We start from the raw sequence: 23187 nt of genomic DNA on the forward strand, positions 1-23187 counted from the left end.
TCAGCATCACTGATCATCAGGGAAATGCCAATCAAAACAACACTAAGATATCACCTTACCCCTGTTAGAATGGCTAAAATAACTAAGACAAAAAATAACAAATGTTGGAGAGGATGTGGAGAAAAGGGAACCCTCAAACACTGCTGGTGGGAATACCAACTGGTGCACCCACTATGGAAAACAATATGGAGATTTCTCAAAAAACTAAAAATAGAAATACCATATAACCCAGCTATCCTACTACTGGGTATTTATCCAAAGAACTGGAAATCAACAAATCAAAGAGACTTAGGCACCCCTATGTTCATTGCAGCATTGTTCACAATAACCAAGATCTGAAAGCAACCCAAGCGCCCATCAACAGATGAATGGATAAGGAAGATATGGTATATATACACATATATACAATGGAATACTACTCAGCCATAAAAAATGACAAAATCATCACATTCACAACAACATGGATGGACCTTAAGGGTACAATGTTAAGAGAAATGAACCAGACAGAGAAAGACAAACACTGTACGAATTCACCTGTATGTGGAAGATAAACAAACACATGGACAAAGAGAATTATTTAGTGGTTACCAGGGGGAAGGGAAGTGGGGAGTGGGCACAAAGGGTGAAGGGGCGCACCTATAAGATGACTGACAAATAATAATATACAACTGAAATTTCACAATTTTACAAACTATCATAATCTCAATTAAAAAAGAGTCTCTGTGCGTTCTAAAATGGCAGCCTGTGGGAAGGGCTGTGGTTGAGTGGGTGTGGAGTAGGGGAGAGATTTTTTGACTCCTTTCAATCAAGTAACCTTGGTTTTGCCTGTTGTGTTCATTGGGTCACTCCATGAAATTTAATTTGAAGGGTCCTGGGACTAAAAAGAATAACATATTTTTTTGACTTCCAGCTTGATATCTGGTTTCTGCAACAGGACCCTCAAACACTTTACCCCGAGGCTAAGCCAGGTGGGGAGGTCAGGCTGCAGGGTGGAGAAGTGTTAGCACACAGCAGATGGACCTCCGTGGGTGGCTGCTGTCTCTGCTCTGAGAGGGGCTGGACCTGGCGTGGAAATAAGAAGGGAATTCCCACACCCAGGCAAGCTGGGAACTCACCTTCCCGGCACCGGTACTGCACCCACAGGTAGCTGCCCCGGGTGGGGCACAGGTCTCCAAAGTAGGTCCCATCTGCTGCCACTTGGCACGCCTGCAGCCCCTGGCACTGGCCTGGGAAGCACCCACATCCCAGCAGCAGCAGGAACCGTGAGAAGGACATAAAGGGATAAGTTCAGACAGAGATGAAGGAGCTCGCATTCATTCATTCGCCCACTGTCCACCCACCATGTTATCTGTTGGTGTCTCCTGGGGACCAGGCACTGTGCTAGGTACTAGGAGGAGACAGAAGTAGCGTTCCTGCCCTCAAGCAGCTCAGGGTCCAGCACAGTGGATCTCAAACTTTAGAGTGCACCCAAATCCCATAGAGGGCTTGTGAAGACAGATTTCCAGACCCCACTCTCAGCAATTCTGATTGAGTAGATGTGGAGGGCAACTTGAGAATTTGCTTTTCTAACAAGCTCCCAGGTGATGTTGAAGCTGCTGGCCCAGGGACCCCACTTTGAGAACGACTGGTCCAATGGCATCTAGTCAGATGGCCTAGAAAACTGCACCCTGAGAACTGACAAAGAGGGGATAAGTTTAGGAATCGTATGTCTATCAGGGGCACCAGGTGCCCACAGGAGGGAGGAGTGTGGAGAGCCCAGGCCAGAATCTTCAGGATCGTCTCCACACCCCTCCCTCCTGCCTCTGTAGATGAACTAAATGCCTACAGAGAAGCCTGGGAGAATGGACAGGCAGGCGCTGTGGCCCCGATTTCCTCCTTGGCTGGGGAGCACCCTCATGGCTTTGCTCTGCGGTGCCTCACCTTCCTGGTTGTCTTTAGCCTCTTAGAAACCCATGCTTGCTGCAGGCTTTGGCATATTTAAATACTCTTTGCCTGTCCAGTTGCTTAGCCAGCCAAGCCCCCACCCCATCCCCAGATGCTCTCCTGGCCCTGGTTCCTTCCCTGGTGTCATTGTTTCCTGCACCCCTGCTATTAGCCGGGGGCCAATGACACCCCAATGTACATCTCACCTCTCTCTTGAGTTCCTAACCTGCATGTCCGGTTGTCTACATGGCATCTCCACTTGGATGTCACAGGGTACCCCAGGCTGCTCATATCCTGAAATGTAGTCTTGATCTCTGATGGGTTGAAGTGTGTCCTCCAAAAAGTTATATTGAAGTCCTAACTCCCAGTACCCATGAATGTGACCTGCGTTGGAAGTAGGGTCTTTGAAAAGGTGATCGAGTTAAGATGAGCTCATTAGGGTGAGCCCTTAATCCGAGAGAACTGGTGGCTTTGTAAGACGAAGGAAATTTGGACACAGAGACACACCACGTGAAGATGGAAGCAGAGGTGGGAATGATGCATCTGCAAGCTAAGGAACGCCTGGCAGTGCCAGCAAACACCGGAAGCTAGAGGAGGCAAGGAAGGACTCCCCTCTATAGGTTTCAGGGGGAGTGAAGCCCTGCTGACGCTTTGATTCTGGACTTCTGGCCTCCAGAACTGCGAGAGAATAAATTTCTGCTGTTTTTAGCCTCCCAGGGTGTAGTACTTGGTTGGGGCAGCCCTAGGATATTAATCCAATCTCTTTCCTCCTCCTTCCCCGACCAGCCTCTCCTCCTCCAGCCTCTGCTCTTGCAGCCTCTCCTCCTCCAGCCTCTCCTCCTCCAGCCTCTGCTCTCGCAGCACACAGAATTGCCCGTGCCTGGAATGCCAGGGTCATCCTGGACTCCCATCGATCACCAAGTCCCGTCAGTTCTTCCTCCTGTCTCTGGAATCCGTCCGTTTCTCTCCATCGTCATTGCCCTCGTCTGCACCACCAGCCTCCCTCACTCGGGTTTCTGGCGTCAGCCTCCCTTGTCTTCCAGCCCCAGTGTCAGTCTGGACTTACAGCAGCCTGCAGGAGGCTCTCCCCTGGCCATGTCTCTCCCATGCTCAAAACCCTCCAGTGGCTTCCCAATGTCCTTGGGGTAGAGTCTGTGTTCCCCGGGCCCTGGGGCCCCACCTCTGCCTGTGCTAGAGCCATGCTGAGCACTTGGCAGTTCTCTCCACCTACCATGCTCCTTCTCATCTCCAGGACTTGACACAGGCTCTTGGCACTCCCCCAAACACCCCTCCCCAAACGCCCAACTGTCCTTTCCTGGTTGACTCCTGCCAGACCTTCACGTCTCAGTTTAGGTCTTGTCTCCTCTGGGAAGCTGGCTGGTCATTTGACCTTTGGCCCACAGATCTACCCTAACCTTGGTTGGCTCTGAATTGTGGGAAACTACATTGCCCAAATTCCCCTGTGCACTGGCTTCCAAGAACTTGGCTAATGGCAGGCACTGGCAGAAGACTGGAGGTAGTGTGTTAGTTTGCAATTGGTGCTGTGACAAATTACCAAAAACTTAGTGGCTTAAAACAGCACAAATTTATCTCACAGTTCCGGAGATCAGAAGTCTGGGTGGGGTCTGCAGGGTTCTGCTCAGGGTCTCACAGGGCTGAAAGCAAGGTGTTGGCTGGGCTGCATGCCTTTCCGGCAGCTCTGGGGAAGAATTGACTTCCAATCTCATTCTTGTTGTTGGCTGAATTCAGCTCCTTGTGGCTGTAGGACTGAGGTCCCATTTCCCTGCTGGCTGTCAGCTGGGACCACCCTTAGCTCCTAGAGGCCACTCTCCAGTCCTTGCATGTGGCTCTCTGTATCTCAGAGCCATCAGCGGTGCATCAGATCTGTCTCACACTTGAATCTCCGACCTCTCCATCTGCCGCATCTCTCTTCTGCTTCACACCTGAGTAAATTCTTCGCTTTTAAGGGCCTGTGTGGTTAAATTGTGCCCACTTGGATCATCTCTGTATTTTAAGATTAGCAACCATCATTACATCTGCAAAGTCCCTTTTGCCATGTAAATTAACATATTCACGGGCATAGAATCTCATCATACCCAGAATTCCAGGAACTAGGGTGGGAAATCTTGGAGGCCAGAATTCTGCCTACCCCAGACAGGAAGACATAAGACGACAGGGTCCTCTTCATCCTCTCTCTCACTGCAGCTCCTCTGTTTCTCCAGCTCCCTCTGGACAGGCCCTCCCTCTGTGGTCCTCACTCCCACAGAGCAGCTTCCACCGTGGTTCTAGCACCTGCTGGATGGCCCTGACTTCTGGTTTTGGTATGACCATCCCCTCCAGTTGTCCCTCTAGCCCTTAGAGGTGGTAGTGGCTTTCTGTTGATGCTAATGTCAGGGTTGCATCACCACCCCATTTGGCCTCTCAGCACTTCCTTTACTTGGGTAACCAATTCCCTGTGTTAAATTCCCTCTGTTGAAAGACCTAGCATGAGTTCTGTTTTCCTGCTGGGACCTCGTTTGACACACTCTCAGTCTGAGTTCTGTACCCCTACAATGTGCATCTGCAGTACTAGACTACAATCTCCAAGAGAGAGGAGTGTTGTTTTGTTTTGTTTTGTTTTGTTTGTTCACTCCTGTATCGCCAGCACACAGAACAGTACCTGGCACATAGCTCATACGAAAGAAGTTTTGCAAAAAAATAAAAATAAAAGTTTTGCATGAGTAAATACACAGCACCATTGCTCCCTTATACTGTATGGAGCACAGTGCTAGGTAATTGCCTGTATTCACATCTGTCTCCCCATTAGATTGCAAGCTCTTTGGAAAACAGGCCATTTGATTCATCCCTGCATCCACAGAGCCCAGGATAGAGCCTGGCACAATGTTGGTGTTCACTGAATGTTTATTGCCCAACTGATTGAATGAATGAGTGATTGTGGCACTTGGGTACAAACAGATCCCCTTGGGGCTTAGACCGCTCCTCCCACCCTTCCCCAAAGGATGAGGGCTCCCCTGCAGTGTGCTCTCTGGGGTGTGGCTACAAGGTTTGGAAACTTGCATCTGGGCCTTGGAGGAAATAGCCTGCTCAGGCCCATCCATGCCTCTGTGAGGGAGGCACACCCATCACCCTGTCCAGCCCAGACCTTTCCTCCTTGGAGGGGCCACAGGCTCAGGAATGCCAGAGCCACAAAGAGAGGGGATGAGAGCCAAGTAGCTGATTTCAGCATTTCCCTCCTCCACACCTGCTCTAAGGGGAGCAGGGACAACATGGGCCAGACACAGACGGGAGAGGAGCAAGTCACCTTGCAGGGGAGATGCAGCGTGCTTCCCCAAATTGGGGAGGAGGCTGCTTGGCAGGTTCTGGGGGTGCTGGGTATCCCTCCCTGACCTCACAGGACCTTTGGGCAGAGGCAGAGCTCCGAGGGCAATTGCTGTGGCACATGTGGGGAGACTGGGCCCACGGCCCCAGATCTTCCAGCCTGGGCACAGATTGCTGTGATTTTATTTAGCCGAGAAGCAGCGGACCACGTGACTTGACAGGACCCTGCAGTCCTGACCGTGATCACCCGGCCAAGAGGAGAGGCCTCCCCTGTGTCCTGGACGGAAGAGGTTTCTGAGGGCTTTGCACCCCCAGGAGGGTGCAGAGAACCCCCATAATACCTGAAATTGAATCCTTGCCATCAGGCAAATGCAGCTCAGAGGCTGACTTAATCTGATTTAGAAAAACAAAGCCCTAGAGAAACTCTCCCACCTGAATGAGAGATGCCACCAGGAGCATTTGTTTCAGCCTTATTCATAGTAGCAAGGATTGAGACACAACGCAGTCTGCTCTCAACCGCGGGAGAAACAAGTTACGGTGTGGTTATACAACAGACAACACGAATATACCAGTACAACGTGGATCAAGATGGATAAGACGCCATGACAACATGATGTTGAGGGAAAAAAACACAAGAAAAAGAAGCAAGGGAGAAAAAAGCACATTGCAGAATGACATTACAGTATGACACCATTTACATAAATGTTAAACATCTGCAAAGCAATACTATACAAGGCTTAGGGACGCATAAACAGGAGGCAGCAATAAAAAAAACACGTGTGATTAATAAACACTGAATTCGTGACAGGAACAGACCAGGGATGGCTGCACTGGCGCGTCGGCTGTATATCTAATGTTGTATTTGTTTCTTTAATGAATATGTAATGTATTCGTCTCTCTAATGAGGGGATCTTAAGTAAATATGACATAAGATTTGACCAAGTTGGGTAATGGAGTCTATGGGAGTTCACTGAAATATTTTTTATTCTTGTCTGTATCTTTGAAGTATTTCAAAATTTTTAAAAAATTAAATTAAAAAGAGAAAGTGGTGTTTCTCGCACCCAAATAGGGGATAAGAATGCCCACTTATCCCACTGGGGTGGGTCTGATGTCTGGTGAATGGTTGAACCGTGGCCCCCTAGCTTCTCTGCTCGGTGCTGGGGGCAGAGACTGGCCAGTTTTCCCAATGTCGGAGCCCAACGTGAGATAGGAAGATTGCCCGAGGCATCCAGAACCCTTTGCAGGGTGCAGGACACTGGGAGCTGCCCTGTGCTCTCAGGCAGAGCCGCGGAGCCCCTGGGCCTACCTGCCACTTCGTCCTTGACGCTGACCCAGCCGCATCCGTCCTCCAGGTCTGAGGGGCGCCCGGCATCCTGGACGCAGTAATGGGGAGTCTGGCGCCCGTAGAAGGCGTCCTGGATGTGGATGACCTCCCCCCAGCCACAGTGCATGGTGGCATTGTGGCCCTCACAGGCCAGACTCTGGCCGACACCTGTGACAAAGGTAAGGTGACACCTTAGGGGGGGCTCATGGTCACGGGTGAGTGAGGGCCTGGCTAAGGGAAGTGAAGGAGTCTCAGCGCTCACGACTGTGAGATGCAATGACTGAGCAGGAGCTGGCTCAGCAGCGGGGAGGAGTATGACGTGGTGAGTGAGCATGGCTCTGGAACCAGGCTGCCTGCAGTCAGGTCCAGCTCAGCCACACACTCGCTGTGTGACCTGCAAGTTACTTAGCTTCTCTGTGCCTCCTCTGTAGAGAGGGGTGTAAATACCTCACCCCATAAGGTTGTCCTGGGATTCAACGTCCCTAGGATTGAATGAGTATGTGCATGTAGAGTAAGGGCCACACAAATGGCAACTATTATTCTGCATGTTTTGAGCACCTTCCTTGAGCCTTATCTGAAAACAATGCCTGGCACATAACAGATCCTAAACAAGCATTTGTTGAATGAATAGCGATTTCATGGGGTCTTCCTGCCCGTCCTCTGAGCTGTGCTAGTATGCTCCCCATTAGGAACATCAGACAACACGGGGTCACTGTGCTGAGACCCCACTCCAGCCTGGCTCCCAGCACATGGTCCACACAGTACACATTTGTTGAAAAAGAATGACCTGGCTCAGGTGTGCACAGCTAGAAAGTGGGAAACGCTGGATTCGAACTCAGGCCTGTCTGCCTGTTGGGGACACCACAGGGTGGGGGTTGAGACCAAAATCTGTGTTAGTGTCCTACAGCTACTGTAACTAATTACCACCGAGTGGCTTAAACAGCACAAATTTATCATCTTGCAGTTACGAAGGTCTCAAGTCCGAAATGGGTCTCACTGGGCTAATATTAAGGTGTGGATGGGGCTGGATCCTTCTGGAAGCTCCAGGGGAGAATCTGTTCCTTTGCCTTCACCAGATTCTAGAGGCCACCTGCATTCCTTGGATTGTGGCCTCTTTCACCACCTTCAAAGCCAGCAGCATAGCATCTTCCAGTCTCTCTCTCTGCCCATAGGCAAACCCAGTTCAAGTCTCATCTGTGTCACTTCCGAGCTGTGCGGCCTTGGGCAAGGAACTTACCTTTTCTGAGCCTCACTTTTTCGAGCTTTATTATGGGCCTACAATAGAATAGTAGTGGTACTTCCATTGTGGTGGTGAATAAATGCACACAGAATGCGCAGCTCAGTGCCTGCAACTCCTGCTTGATACATGTCAGCTGTTCGTAGCGCAACCTCATGCAGGGGCTCTGAGACCCTAGGGGCTACCAGAGCCTGAGACAGGCTCGAAGTTGCGTGGGGGAGGGGCAGGGATTCAAGGGGCTGTGATAAGAAGAGAGGGAAGTTGCATAACCTGAAGCTGCCGGGTTTGCAGAATTACAGCACAGGGAGTTAAGCCTACATGGCATCTGTTTAAAGCCAGGTGGAGGTGGCGGAGCAGGGGACCGTCTAAGTGTCCAAATCCAGAACAGGCCTGGGAGCTGGGAGTCTCTGATGAGGAGCTTAGAGCCTGGAAGCAGCTGGACCCACAAAGCCCAGAAGCTCTGTCAAGCCTGACTTGAGGGTCAAGGGACCTTGGGGTGGCTCAGCTCCAAGACCAGGCCCTGATGCCAGGGCCCCGCATGGTGGGCAGGGCCCCGCATGGTGGGCAGGACCCAGCATGCAGTCACAGGCCACTCCTGCTGGGGTTCTTACACAATAGTCTCCAGGAGGGGGTCCCCAGAGCCTGCAAAGAGAGCCAACCACGGGCAGCAGCTGGAAAGGGCACAAGAGCAGAGCATGGGGGAATTTGGGAGTCAGGGGGTGTGATGTGGGGGATGGGGGCTCAGACCCAGGCTGGCCAGGGAGCAGGAATCAAGGGTGAGTGAGAACAGCCTCCTGGGACCACGTCTCCCCTCCCAAGAAGCCTGAAAAAGGAGAGCAAAGATGAATAAGCATTTCCCCCAGGTGCAGGTGTCTGTGAGGGAAAGACACAGAGAAGTGAGACCAGGAGGGAGGCAGGTGGACAGGGGGAGAGGGGACGAGAGCTGGAGAGATGGAGAGAGACACAGAGACGCAGAGCGTCACACAGAGACAGGCAAGCATTTAGAGAGACAGAGAGAGAGAGACTGAAAAAGAGAGACAGGAGGAGACAGAGGAAGGAGGGAGACCCCAACAGGCCCGCTCACCAAACTCGCAGATGAAGGCAAATGGGTGTGTGCAGTTGTCCGAGGCCGCCCACCCGGAAGAAGGGTCTCTCCCGATGTAGCCGCAGGTGTTGGGAGCAGGAGCAGGCTGTCCTCCGCGCCAGTGGCTGTAGCTCGGAGCTGAGGTGTCCAGCCAGACGCCCGGCCCTGGGATGGGGACACGACCGCCAGGACTTGGAAACATTCCCCTGATCCCCTTTAGGTCCAAGGCACCCCCCGAGCTCAGCTCCTGGTGTGCAGTAAGTGCTCAGTCAGGGCTGACAGGCTGAAGGCCTCATTCCCAGGCCAGCAAAGTGGGGTCTCCATTATCTTCCAGTGCTCAAACACTAAGAACTTGACCTAAAAACCCGGAGGCCAAGTCAGAGAGCCCATATCAGATGGTTTGATTCAATAAAGGGTGCTTCCAGCAACGTCTGACCATGATCTAAAAATGACCCAGAAGGGTGCTGTGGGATGTTCAAAGGGGTTCCACACAGAGGCAGCGGCCCCTGTCAAATGCATCTGGATGGTGCTGAGTCGACACAGAAGTGGATCTCATTGCTTCAGGGCTCTTCAGAGAGGCCTCGAATCCCCTGACATGACTTGAAGTGCCGTGTATGTGGAATACAGAGGCATTTCAAGGATGCCAGAGATCTAGAAAACGCTGGATATAAAATATTTACTGTAAAGACTCAAAAATGTATTTATTCATCTTTTAAAAGAAAAGAAATCCAGGGGCCGGCCCTGTGGCCGAGTGGTTAAGTTCATGCGCTCTGCTTCGCCAGCCCAGGGTTTTGTGGGTTCAGATCCTGGGCGCAGACATGGCACCGCTCATCAGGCCATGGTGAGGTGACATCCCACATGCCACAACCAGAGGCTCTCACAACTAGAATGTACAACTACATACAGGGGGACTTTGGGGAGAAGAAGAAGAAAAAAAAGAAGATTGGCAACAGATGTTAGCTCAGGTGCCAAGCTTTAGAAAAAATTAATTAATTAAAAAAAAGAAATTCATATTCATGGTTAAAAAAAATTCAGAGTGCAAAAGGGTATAAGAGAAAACATCTTCCCTCTCTCAACCTATGGACGACTCCCATTATTGTTGGCTTTCTTGTGAATTGTTCCAGCAGAATTTTATCCGTATATCAGCACCTATGAGCGCCTGAAACCTATTGATGCAAATGCTATCATATTGCACACAGCACTCTGCCCCTTGCTTCTTAAATAACATTAAGTATTGGAAGGTTGTTGCATATCAGCCTACTCAGATCTGCCTCATTTTCTGTAACAGCCGTGCAGCATCCCTTGGAGATTTTAAATAGACACAACTCCTTTAACTGCATGAGAATGGATGCTCAGTATACAGAAATCGGCAATCACTATATCAACAAATCAAGGAACCATTCAATAGATGTTGCCTGAAGACTCATTTTAGAATTCGAATCCCTTGGCTGTGAGTTTCCCAAAATGATCTTCCACGACCGCGCCCTTGCAAAAAAGCATTTCCGTCCACTCTGGTGTATTTCTGTAGGTGCTTAGCCCAGACCAAGTTACTCATTTCTAAAACCCAGTAGCTTCTACGGGGCAATGTGACGTGAAGAGACACTGGCTCGAGACCTCAATGCTCTTCACTAGCTGCGTCATCTTGAGTGAGTTATTTCATCTCTCTAGGCTTCATTTTCCTCCTCCAGAAAGTAAGAATAGCATGCCTGCCTCATGGGGCAGGTGTAAGGGTTAAATATGAATGTCCATTCTGTGTTATGTACAGACACTGGGAAAACAAAAATGGCCAGAATATGGTTCCATCCTTTGCAGAGCTCGCAATCTAGGAAGGAAGACATACACCTACAAACTCAAGTTACCAAAAGTGTTGCATAGAGGTGTGGACAAGGTCCTACAGGTGCATAGAGAAGGACTCACCAGATTGTGCTGGGTTTGGGGGAAGGAGCCCTCGAGGAGGAAAGGATGAGTGAGAGTTTCCAGGAGGACCACTAAAATGAGACCATCTAATGTGAACTGAGCCGTGCTAAGCGCTTCACCTGCTTTAATCCCATAAGAAATGGGGAAAGGCAGTTGTTTGGAAAGAGCTTAATAATTATTTTCTGAGACTCAGTTTTCTCATCTGTAAAACAGGGACAATAATAACAATTATCTCATCAGTTATCATAGGATTCAACGTGATAATGAACACAAAGCTCTCAGGGTAATGCCCCGCACTATTGTAGCAAGAAGTGAAGAAGTCACAGCTACTATTATTAATAGGCACATGCAAAGAAATGGACATTTCTAGAGTGTTGGCTGTGTGCCGGATTCTGTGCTATGTAGGGTACGTGAATCGTTTTATTTGATCCACAAAACAACCCAAGAGGAGGGTGTCCTCACCGTGAGAAGTGGGACATGTCCATTTATTCCATGGAGCTCTGGCTAAGAAGTCATGGTGAAAATCACAGCCACAAGCTTCCCGTAAAATATAATTATCACAGCACCTACCTTCTGGGGTTCCCTTCCGCGGGGAGTTCCCTGTGAGTCCAATCCACCATTCCCTGTCTTGGGAGATGTGCTTCTGCAGAAACCGCTGGGTGTCTTCATCACGAATAAAGACCAGGTGGCCTCCTTGCCTCTCGCACCAGCTCTGGGCACCATAGAAGGCGCGGCCAAGAGACACAAATTCATAGCAAGCGTCTCTGAAAGCCACTTGGCTCTTAGAGCAAAAACTGCCGTCCTCTGGCTTAGCAGTAGCGGCCATAAACCTCAGAGCAAGCCCCAAGAGTACCAAGCCTGCTGTGCTCATCCTTGAACCACCACCACTGGAGCGTCTGGGTGGAGCTCCCTCTCGGGTCCTTCATATGCTGGTGCCTTCACAACCATCTGTCATCCGTCTTTCCTTCTCTCTTTACATCAAATAATAGCCACTACCTCTTGTTTAAGAAACAAAAGACTCTGGGTGAATGTGTCTGTGTTTTTGCCTCCCACAGCTCTTTGCTCAATGCCTATTCCAAATCCAATTTAATTCACAAAATGGTCTTCTAGAGAAAGACAAAGCTGTTGTCTCACCCGTCTGCTTGTCATTTGGTCAACTGTCTGCTTCCGATAAAAAGTCCTTGCTATTGGTTTTATGTCATTACCTTTGAGGGCCAAATGTTTCATGAGAAGCCATCAGCATGTGGGGAGTATGTGATAAAATGAAAATGGCAGGGAAGTGAAAGTTATGGGACGGTAGAGAGACCAAATTGCGCTCATATCCGATCCTATTGTCTAGAGTGGCTGCTGTGCCCGAATGATAAACGCATTCTCCCCAGCGTGGCTCCAGTCCTAATGGAGATGTTTTCCACTCTCTGATTCATCACATTACCACTCATGCCTGTTAGAGGATAAAAATTTCCTGCAAAATCTATTTGATGTCATCACAAAAATAAGCTTTTAAAACTTCAAGCCTGCCCATCCCCACTCATTGCCTAAACCCTCCAATGGCGTCCACCGTCTATGGATCAGGTTCAAACTTCTTAGCTTTGTATACAAGGCTGTTTATGAACTGACCCCCGACAATACTTCCAAACCCGTCTCCAAAATGCAAGGAAACAGGCTCCCTTGCCCATTGCTGATGCAAATGTAAATTGGTACAACCTCTGTTGTGGACAGTTTGACAAATCTCTGGTGTGGGCAGCTTGACAACATCCATCGAAATTTTAAAAGCACAAGCTGTAAGGTAGCAATTCCACTTCTAGGAATTTCATCTACAGATAAATTCATATATAAGCGAAATGTCATATGTATAAGGCTATTCATTACAGAATTTTGTAAGAAGGTGATATTGAAAACAACCTAAATGTCCATTGCTAGGAAACTGGTTAACAAAATGTAGTACATCCTACACACCCACTAAAAAAAAGAGCAAATTCTTTATATACAAACATGGAAAAATCTCTAAGATTTTTGCTAATATTAAAAGCAAAGTATGAGACATTGTTGATGATCCAATCCCATTTACACAAAAACATATGTGAATATTTACCTATATGTGTATAACGTCTCTCCTGAAGGGCATACAAGAGACTGGTGATAGCGTTGGCTGGGTGGGGGAGCTAGGTGAGTGGGAGAGAGAGGAGGGAGCAGGGCTTTTGTTTCAATGGTCCCATTTTTGAAACTTTTCTATTTTGTGCCATGTGATTGTATTAACTGCTCAAAAATAATAAACTCAAATAAAATCTCATGGGCCGCTCATTCCCCCACAAGCTCAAAGTCACAGCTCTTCCTAAGTATCCTCATTCATTGCTGGGGACCTTCCTCACGCCTCTGTGTGGCTGTTCCATCTGCCAGGACCCACTTTCTCCTTGGTCCTTCCCCAACCACCTTTAAGACTCAGCTCAAATGTCACTTCCTTTCTGAACTTTGTAAAACTTACCTAATATAACATACCTCTCTCCTCTGGGTTTCTTTTTTTTTTTCCATAAAAGCTTTATTATGATATAATTCACATACCATACACTCCACCCATTTAAAATATACAAGTCAGTGGTTTTTAGTATATTTACAAGGTTGTGCAACCATCACCATGATCAATTTTAGAGCATTTTCATCTCCCCAAAAGAAACCCTGTACCCACAGCATTTACACCCAATTTCTCCCTCCCCCAGCCTATGACAACCACTAATCTGCTTTCTGTCTCTACGGATCTGCCTGTTCTGGACATTTCCTATAAACAAAATCATATCATATGTGGCCTTTTGTGACTGGCTCCTATCACTTTAGCATAGTATCTGCACGCTTCCTGCACACAGCAGCATGTATGAGTACTTCACTCCTGTTTTTGGCACTCAAAAAGAGTTCATATAATAACTGTGGAATGAAGGGTTTTCCAGAACTAACGTCACCACCTTAGTTCTTTGCTGGCCTTCCTGAGAAATGTTTGTTGTTCATGATAGCTTTCAAAATTAACACAGTTTGACCAAGTTACTGTGTTACTTTAGTGGTGGGAAAAATTATTTAAACTACCAACACCAGAGTTCCCCTTGGGAAGAGAAGTTTTTCTTTAGGAAAATACCTAGGTAGGCCATTTGGGTTGAGTTGGGGTAGGGGAGACACCAAGGGCATGGTTTATATGATTACAGCAAAACACAGCCGTGGATGAAATGGTCTGCTCAGGAAGTTAGTAATTTGGGGCCGGCCTGGTGGTGCAGCGGTTAAGTTCGCATGTTCCACTTTGGTGGCTGGGGGTTGGCTGGTTTGGATCCTGGGTGCAGACCTACACACTGCTTGTCAAGCCATGCTGTGGTAGGCGTCCCACATATAAAGTAGAGGAGGATGGGCACGGATGTTAGCTCAGGGCCAGTCTTCCTCAGCAAAAAGAGGAGGATTGGCGGCAGATGTTAGCTCAGGGCTAATCTTCCTCAAAAAAAAAAAGTTAGTAATTCAAGGTTGGAGAAGGGAGCCAGGCAACATGGCAGAACTCTCAAGCATTCAAAACAGGTGTTAAGTAAACCGTTTGCCATGGCAGGTGGCCAAACGCTTTAAGAACACAGATGTCTCATATCTGGCACCACTTTCTGTCTCTATGGATTTACCTGTTTCAGACATCTCATATAAATGGAATCATACAATCTGTGACCTTTTGTATCCAGCTTCTTTCATCAGCACAGTGTTTTTAAGGTTCACCTCTGTTGGAGCACGTATCAGGACTTCACTCATTTTCATGGCTGAATAACACCCCATCGTGTGGAGAGACTACATTTTGCTTATCAATTCATCCGTTGATGGACATTTGGGTTGTTTTATTCTGTGAGTTTCTTGGGGGCAAGGAATAATGTCTTAATCTCTGTCTATCCCATGGCTGGCACATAGTGGGACTAAATGAACATTTGCCAGCCTAGCCCCAATTCCCAGTTCCCTGTAGCTGACAGCTTGGCCCCCCTCCCTTTCCCAGAAACCCTTCCAAGCCCTCCGGAATGGCCCTGCCAGACAGAGCCCAGGGCAGGATTTGATGTCATCGCTGACTCACAGGCTGGAACACAGGCTGGGCAGAACCCGTCTCTTATCTCCGGGGCCAAATGTCTAATGACTTCCATTAGAAAATTATGTGGAAGGCCACACGCAGAGATAATGGGTCTCCTGGGTAAAGGCTTAATTTATGTCCTTCGTGGAACATGCTGGAGACATTTGATAACAAACGCAAATCTGCAGGCCAAATTCCATTTTCTCATTCTTTACATTCTGATAAATTGCAGACTCCTGGGCACGGAATTCGTCCTGGTGATGTCAGCTGCCAGTGTGCCTTAACCTCTGTAGACCTGAAGAAAGGAAGCGGGACATGGCTGGACCTGTGGGAATGTGTTTCTAATGATCCGATCCAGCTGCCGGAGACTCCGAATCCTGACTTGCAGGATCAGCAAATGAAAATAGAAAGAGAGCGAGTTTGGTTTAAATAGGGCATTGAGGCCATAAAAAGAATCACAAAGCTGTTCACACTCTGTAACCCACACATCCCAGTCCTGGGAATAGGCCCATTTTAGTGTGGTGTCCCCTGGAAGCTAACTGAGACAAGAATTCAAGTACAAGCGCTTTATTTGGGAGGGGATCCAGGAAACGGTGGCCGGGGATGGCGGAGCACATAGCTCTGTATGAATTGGTGTTTTTATTGGTTGTATTGAATCTTTGCCCTCCATTCGATCAAAAACAGCATAGCTAAAGAATTCTCATGGTCCCATCACCCTAATGCATTTTCATTTCTTTGCAGTTCCTTCGAACGCCCCTTCCCTTGAAGAGAGATGTTTACCCAGGCACAACCCTGGTGTGTGTGTAAATTAGTTCATACTGCATCCTGCGTTTCCACTTAGCGCTCAGTGGTAAGCCTTTTCCACATTGCTAAAGGGCTTTGAAATCGCCGTGGTGGTGTTGGACCTCCTTTCTCCCAATGGACATTTACAACACCATTCCCATGTTGCTGCATGTTTTGTGTGGTTTTGGTCATCTGGTTTTCATCCGTTCGGTTTTGCTATTCTAGTCAACACTGCTGTGAACATCTTCCTGCACTTACCCCTTAGCCTGGGGTGAGAGAACGCCTGAGGGTTGTAGCAGACATTGTCAACGTCCCCCTGAACCTCTCACACTTACCATGCAGGGCTTCTAAATGCAAGCACCTGTGGCTCTATGCCACCCCGTGCACACGTGGGACAGGATGGAAGTGCTTGGAAGTTAGCACCTCTCTGGAGAAACTCTCACCCTTGACTGACTAGAGTTGGTGGATCAATCCTCCACCTCCCTCAAGATAACCCTAAGGCACGTTCACACCGTCTCCAGAGTCCCCCAACCAGATGGAGTTTCAGTTGCCCACGATGATGAGGGCCTTGATAACGTACTGTTAAGGTCTTTCCTCCCTGTTTCACTTCCCCACTCCCCTACTGGCATTTCCTGGGTTCACCTCCCAAATAAACCGCTTGCACTTGAGTCCTCGTCTTGGGGTCCACTTCCAGGAGAGCCCAAGCTTAGACAGGTCTATCCCCAGGACTGGGATGCCTGGCCCCAGGGAGTGAGCATCTTCATGATTCTTGCTTTGGACTCAATGCCTATTTAAATCAAATTAATTACCTTTCTGTTGTTCATGTTGCTGACCCCACTTGAACACAGACAGCTGATCAAATCCTGGGACATCTGTTCACACAGCTGAGCCGTGTCCTGCGCACTTTCCTGATGGTTTCAATTCTGTATTCGGGGACCAGCTCTGAGCAACTGATAATGTCTTCAGTCATCAGGATAGCGGGCAGCGTTCTCTTGGTTTTTTAAATGCGTATGTAGGCGAGCCCTACAGATTTGCTCACATGTAATTTTTTGCTTCTGTAGGGTGGCTGGCAACCTAGATCTTGAAGGACCAGCCAGGAAGGAAGGGCGTGGGGTGGAGGTAGGGGCGCAGAGGGAGAACTGGTAGAAATGGTGTCTCAGGGGGAGGCCCCAGAATGCCAAAACCTTGCTTCTTGTCGGTACCCCAGAACCAACATCCACTACTGCACCCTGCATCATCCCCCACGGGCTAGTCCGCCATGGCTGGTCACACCTCCACACTTCTGCTCAGGCCGTTTCTCTACAGACGCCTTCTCTTATGCACTTGCCTACAAACTTACACCCTTTTTCAATAAGAGCTCAAATATAAACCTCTTCTCTGAAGCATTCTTAGACTCTACAAGAGTTAACGGTTACATCTTCCGTGTCCTCATAGCAGATTAATCCACTTCCACTTTAGCACTATTTAAAAGTTTTTAGCTTTAAAAAACAAAAAAGCAAGGGAGTGAGAGAGAAACATGAACTTGGTTGTAAAAATAAATCCACTTACAGCCTCTTTAATGTGCACTTTTAAATTGTTTTGCTTAATGACTATGGTAGGTCCAACTTTATCCTCCAACAGGATAGTTGAAGCGCTAACCTTTGGTACCTGTGAGTGAGACCTTGCTTGGAAGTAGGGCCTTTGCCGACGTAGTCAATTTAAGACGAGCTCATGCTGGATTAAGGTGGGCCTGCATCCAATGATTAGTGTCCTTGTAAGAAGAGGGAAATCTTAACACAGAGAGAGGCAGAGGGGAGAAGGCCGTGTGACGACAGAGGCAGAGAGTGAAGTGATGGAGCTGCAAGTCAAGGAGCATCAAGGGTGGCTGGCAACCGCCAGAAGTTGGAAGAGGCAAGGAGGGTTCCCCCCTAGAGACTTCAGGAGCACGGCCCTGCGAACACCTAGATTTCAGACTTCTGGCCTCTAGAACTGTGAGAGAATGAATTTCTGTCATTTGAGCCACTAAGTTTGTGGCATTTTGTCATGGCAGCCCTAGGACACTAATCCAATGATAATGTAACACAACGAGGCCATGTGCCATTCATTCATTCATTCATTAAATATTTCTTGACCACCGGGACTGGCCCCGTGGCTGAGTGGTTAAGTTCGCGCGCTCCGCTGCAGGCGGCCCAGTGTTTCGTTGGTTCGAATCCTGGGCGCGGACATGGCACTGCTCATCAAACCACGCTGAGGCAGCGTCCCACATGCCACAACTAGAAGGACCCACAACGAAGAATATACAACTATGTACCAGGGGGCTTTGGGGAGAAAAAGGAGAAAAAAAAATCTTTAAAAATAAAAAATAAAAAAAATATTTCTTGACCACCTACTATGTGCCAGACCCTGTGCTAAACTCTGGATTTTAAATAGGAGAGTGACACGACCAGGTCTGAATGCCACCTGGTGGCAGCAGAGAAGATGGATTGGAGGGGGTGGGACTGGAGGCAGGAAGACCCAAGAGAAAGCTGCTCCCAAGAAGTCAAAACATAGTCAGGAGAGCGGCTAGGGGGCAGGGGGAGAGGGCAACAATCCGAAAGATTATCTAGGAGGTAGAAATGTCGAGACTTCAGTCCAGACTATCACCTAGTAGTTATTATCTAAATTGAATCTTTGTCCAGCCTCACTGATCGGGCCCTGAAGCACATAGTGGAAAATTGAAGTGTTCCAGCCCAGGCATTTGAAGGCACTTCTTTTTCTACCAGTGATGCCCACTGTATTTCCATCTTGTCAATTCTGCCTCCCAAGGGTGGCATACTATGATTATGATAATTATTATTTGCATTCCTCTCTCCCTTGTTAGGCATTGAGCTCGCTGAGGTCAGGAGCTGCGATTTCTCATTTTTCTCTAATACCCCAGTCTCTGCTGTCCTGGAGGACTTTGTGCAATTAATGGATCCTCCTAAATGTTAATGGCATAATTTACGGTCTTTTGTTTCGTGGTGAAGTGTTGGCTCCAGGAGTCCCAGAGCGCCTCTCCCACCCCTCCCTACATCCTGCTTCCTGAACAGCTCCGTGGAGCGCACGGCTGTCTGGACCTCACCACTGATGCCTCTCCCTTGGGGAGGTAGCTGCCACCTTCACCAGGACTTTGCATGTCATCTTGAACCCTGCTCTCTGAGATTTCCCCGTTATCTGCTCAGCTTATCACCCTGGCTAATTAAAGGCACCATTTAGAAGCTAACTTAATTGGAAAACTGCAGTGTAATTTAGATAGGATAACATGATCTCCAAAAGGGAAATATTAACTCATTTTAGGCGATAACTTTGTAATAGGAGATACAGAATTGCAAAATAAGGCTGTTGTTTTTTATAGCACAAAAGCTCTTCTTGAATTCAGCTTTTACTTCTTCCCCTCGAGATTGTTTTATAGACGCAACACATTCCATGGAAAAGTGGCCTCAGGAAGGGGAGTCTCTTTTTCCTGTATCCTTCCCGAAATTCTGGGGGCAGAGGATCCCACGTCCTGATCTCCCTCCCCTGCCACATGTTGTGTGATCTGGGGCCCAGGAGCACAACCTAATCGAGCTTCATTTGCTTGCTTGATAGAAAGGGGAGCAGAAGAGTGCCTGCCAAGTCTGTGCCAGGATGAGAAGACATCATGTGCACAAAATACAGAGCGGGGGTCGCACAGCTGGGGACCTCCTTCCTTCTCCCTCCCGAAGGGCGGAGGTGAAGCTCTCCTGCTGGCCCTGGGGGCATCTTGGACCCTCTGAAGAGCAGACCCTGTGTGATTCTGTACCGAGCCTTCCACCCTCTGGAAGCAAATCCTCTTCTACAGGCTCTGGATTGCTGCTGGAGGCAGCCTGGCCAACTCGTGCAAACGTGTGACTTGGCAGGAAGTCCCAGTAGATACCCACCCACGTGGGGGAAGGGCCCTGCCAGTGGACGCCTCCGTGGAACCCCAGCCCTCCTCTGGCTCTACCCTTTTTCCTGTTTCCCTCTCAGCAACTCCAGCCTCCAGTCCCCCGAGGCAGTGAACAGCTCACCTCTTCCCTCCCTCTCCTGCCCGCCATTTTCCACTGGCCTCTGCTCCCCTCTCCTGCGTCTCTCCTGCCACAGCCCCACTCAGCGAACACCCATCCTTTAATAATCTGGAACAACATGTGCGTGGCCATACCCTGTGATGTCTCTGAGTCTTTGCACAAGCCGTTCCCTCTGCAGGATCACTCTTCCCAGGTTGTCTACTTGGCCAATTTCCTGCCATCCTTCAGCTCTCGGTTCAGCATTGCCCCTTTCAGGAAGCCTTATGGACATCCACTCTCCTCACCATGCTCCCAGCCCTGGAGCCTGTCTCCCGTCTTCCTTTCTGTTGCCATAGGGGGCTGTGTCACCTCTGACGTGCAACTGCTCCCGCTGGACGAGTGGCACTCCATATTTGTGGAACAGATAAATGAATGAATGCATAAACTAATTCACTTTTTTACCATTGCTGACCATGGACTTCTCTGACACTTGGACCCTCCAAACAGATTTGTTATGCAGTCATAGCTGTCTCCGTCCACCTTAGTCACATATAAATGCCAACTTAGCAGCTCTCCTGCTAGCTCGGCACTGTCAATAGAACTCTCCATGATGATGGAGATGTTCTGTGTCTGCACCGTCCAATACGGGAGCCACTACCCACATGTGTCTCTGGAGCCCTTGGAATGTAGCTAGTGTGAAGGAGGAATTTCATTTCATTGCAGTTAATGTACATTTAAATTTAAATAGCCATGTGCTACTAGTGGCAACTGTGTCGGACAGCACAGTTAAGCCCCACATTAACGCCTTCCCTGGACATGGCCTCTTGACTTAGGACGCCACTGCCTACAGTATAAAGCCCAAATTCTTACAACCCTGCACAGTCCAGTCCCTAAACCACTTTCCACCCGCATCTCAGAGGAAGTGGACAAGAGTGGGGGTTGCAGGTACAGACTCTGGAGCCGGGCTGCCTGGGTTCACAGCCCAGCTCTGGGCTGCCAGGCGAGTTACTTAAGTCCTCTGCCTCAGTTTCCTTAGCTGTGAAATGGGGCTAGACACCTATCCTCGGGTTACTGTGAGGAGGACATGAGTTCGTATGTGCAAAAGGCGTAGACGAATGCCCGGCACATAGGAAGCTCAGATAAATGGCACCTATAACTATCATTCTCTCTCGCTATGTCCCTGGCAGAGCCAGCCTGGCCTCCTTGCTGGCCCCCTGCTAGAACTGGCCAGCTCTATGCCATTGTTCACATGGGTCCTCCTGCCAGGAAGGCCACCATTTCCTCTTTGCCCATCCAGATACTTCCCACTCTCAAGGGCCCGGCTGTGTACCTCCTCCTCCAGGAAGCCTTCTGTCCTAACCCTCCCCAGCATGAGTAAGCTTTCCTTCCTCGGAACTCCCATGAGAATTTCTACCTGTGCCTCTTCTAGAGCAGCTCAAATAGGCAGCTAGTTATCACTTACCCTGTATGTGTCTTCACAACCAGACTAGAAGAAACTTAAAATCCCAGTGTAGGTTGCTGGTATCTATTTTCCTTCCAATGATAGGCCAGAGTTGTACACATTCTAAGTGCTCAAAAAAATTAATATTTCTGATTGTCCTATTGGCTGACCTTTGCAATTTTTCTTTCTTTCCCAAGAAAAGAAAGGAAAAGACCAGGCTATAATCTCCTACTATACTCTAAGCACTATGACAGACGTGATCAGAGCTTCCGTTGTTTAATTTAAACTTCGCAGCCACCTGGTGAGGCGGGTGTTGTAATTCCTATTTGAGAGATGGGGAACTGAGGCTCTGAGATTTAAGCAGGTGGCTCAGATGCTCAGCTAGTAAGTGGAAGAGCTGAGGCTCAAATGCAAATGGGTCCACCCCAGGGACCACACAGCCCAGACTGCATATTCATACCCTGGTGTGGTCACTCCCTGCCCTGTGATTTGTGCTAACCAATAGAAGGCAGTGGAAGTGAAACGGCCAGTCCTGGGTTCAGCCCTAAAGGAGACTGGCAGCTTCTGCTTCCTCTCTCCCGACATACTTTTGGGAGGTTTTGCTGCCATGACAGAAGTCCAGCTGTCCTGCTGGAGAGGTCCCATGGAGAGGGTCAAGCACAGGCCCTGAGAGCACATGGAGAGGGAGAGAGGCCAAGGCCTGGGCCTCCTAGCACCCCAGTCAACTTCCAGCTGACTCGTGACCACGTAAGGAACCCCAAGCAGTGAAAGCAGAAGAACCGCCCAGCAGAGCCCCATCCACCCACAGGACTGAGCCTGCAGAACCCGGAGAGATAATAAAAATGGTTGTTGTTTTAAGCCACTAGATTTTAGAGTGGTTTGTTCTGGCAATAAATGGCCAAAACTCTCGTGTGAGATGAGTTACATCCCTTCACATCCCCAGTACTCTGTTCTCCTATGTGCTGGTCAGCTTTAGTCCCATTTTAGGGTAGCAAATGCATTACAGAAACTGTCTGTGGGGCACCCAGTTTTGCTCTCCTATGTATTTCTTTTCCTCAATCAGCAGCTTCAAAAAGTGGGAAGTAGGGGCTGGTCCCGTGGCCGAGTGGTTAAGTTTGCACGCTCCACTTCGGTGGCCCAGGGTTCTGCTGGTTCGAATCCTGGGCACGGACATGGCACCGCTCATCAAGCCATGCTGAGGCGGCATCCCATATGCCACAACTAGAAGGACCCACAACTAAAAGTGCACAACTATGTACCGGCGGGCTGTGGGGAGAAAAAGGAAAAATAAAATCTTCAAAAAAAAAAAAGTGGGAAGTATGACTGTGTGGTGAGGAAGAACATGCACTGACTTGCTGTTGACCTTGATCAAGTTCTCCCCGTCTCTGAGGCTGTACAATGAGATTGCTAATGATTCCCTTGCTGGGATGCGTAGGGATTAATAAAAGACTCTAATAAGACACTTAGCACACTATTTGGCGTGTGTCAAGCATCCAGTGAATGGCCTTTATCAGAGGCTGGAGGACAGGCCAGGAGACAGCTCCTACTGGCAATGAGTCTGCTGTCCCACTTTTCCCATATTAGCAATGACACAGAAAGCAGAGGTCAGGCTTGCGTGGGTCCAGAGCAATGCCAGAGCTTCTTGGAGAAGAGCTGCTGTTGCTTGTTATCTCTGTTTATAAAAAGGAAGAATGGAGGTCCAATATGAAGGCTGTCTGTGAACCACCGCACGACCCTAATCCCTTTGGGAAATGCCTGTCCTTTTGGGGCGGGGGGTGGAGTGCAGATTTGGACCCCAAGCAAAAAGAATATCGTGGGAGCCCAAGAAGACAGAGACTGAGGTCATTAATCACTCTACATCCCAGAACTTGGCATGTGGTCGGCATATGTTCCAAGAAGGCGCAGGATTATTTTCCTGTTTTGTTCACTGCTGTATTTCCAGGACATAGTAGGTCCTCAGTAAGCGTACCTTGAATGAATGATTGTGAGAATGAACAAATGTTGTTCTGCCTGTAGCTGACCCTGTTGGCTGCCCATCCTAAGCCATCCCCTCCTTTCTCCTTGCTACTGGAGTCCTGATATGATTCAGG

The 23187-nt window shown here is 48.8% G+C and overlaps 1 protein-coding gene across 2 annotated transcripts in view; it reads right to left on the bottom strand.

Annotated features, from left to right (window-relative positions):
• The window catches only part of LOC103554674 (polycystin-1-like protein 2), a 97997-nt gene extending 85921 nt beyond the window's left edge, over positions 1-12076 (bottom strand). The window contains exons 1-4 of one of the 2 annotated variants that reach the window (XM_070612354.1): positions 11374-11797; positions 8887-9051; positions 6548-6733; positions 1116-1226 (exon numbers count right to left, since the gene is read on the bottom strand). In XM_070612354.1, the coding sequence (XP_070468455.1) occupies positions 1116-1226; positions 6548-6733; positions 8887-9051; positions 11374-11674 (763 nt within the window). In that variant the 5' untranslated portion in view covers positions 11675-11797. Of the gene's footprint in view, positions 1-1115; positions 1227-6547; positions 6734-8886; positions 9052-11373 lie in introns of both variants that reach the window. The other variant, XM_070612352.1, reaches the window with a different exon arrangement.
• Between the last annotated feature and the right edge of the window lie 11111 nt (positions 12077-23187).

This window comes from Equus przewalskii, chromosome 3 (assembly GCF_037783145.1).
Source record: "Equus przewalskii isolate Varuska chromosome 3, EquPr2, whole genome shotgun sequence".
Classification (NCBI taxonomy): Eukaryota; Metazoa; Chordata; class Mammalia; order Perissodactyla; family Equidae; genus Equus; species Equus przewalskii.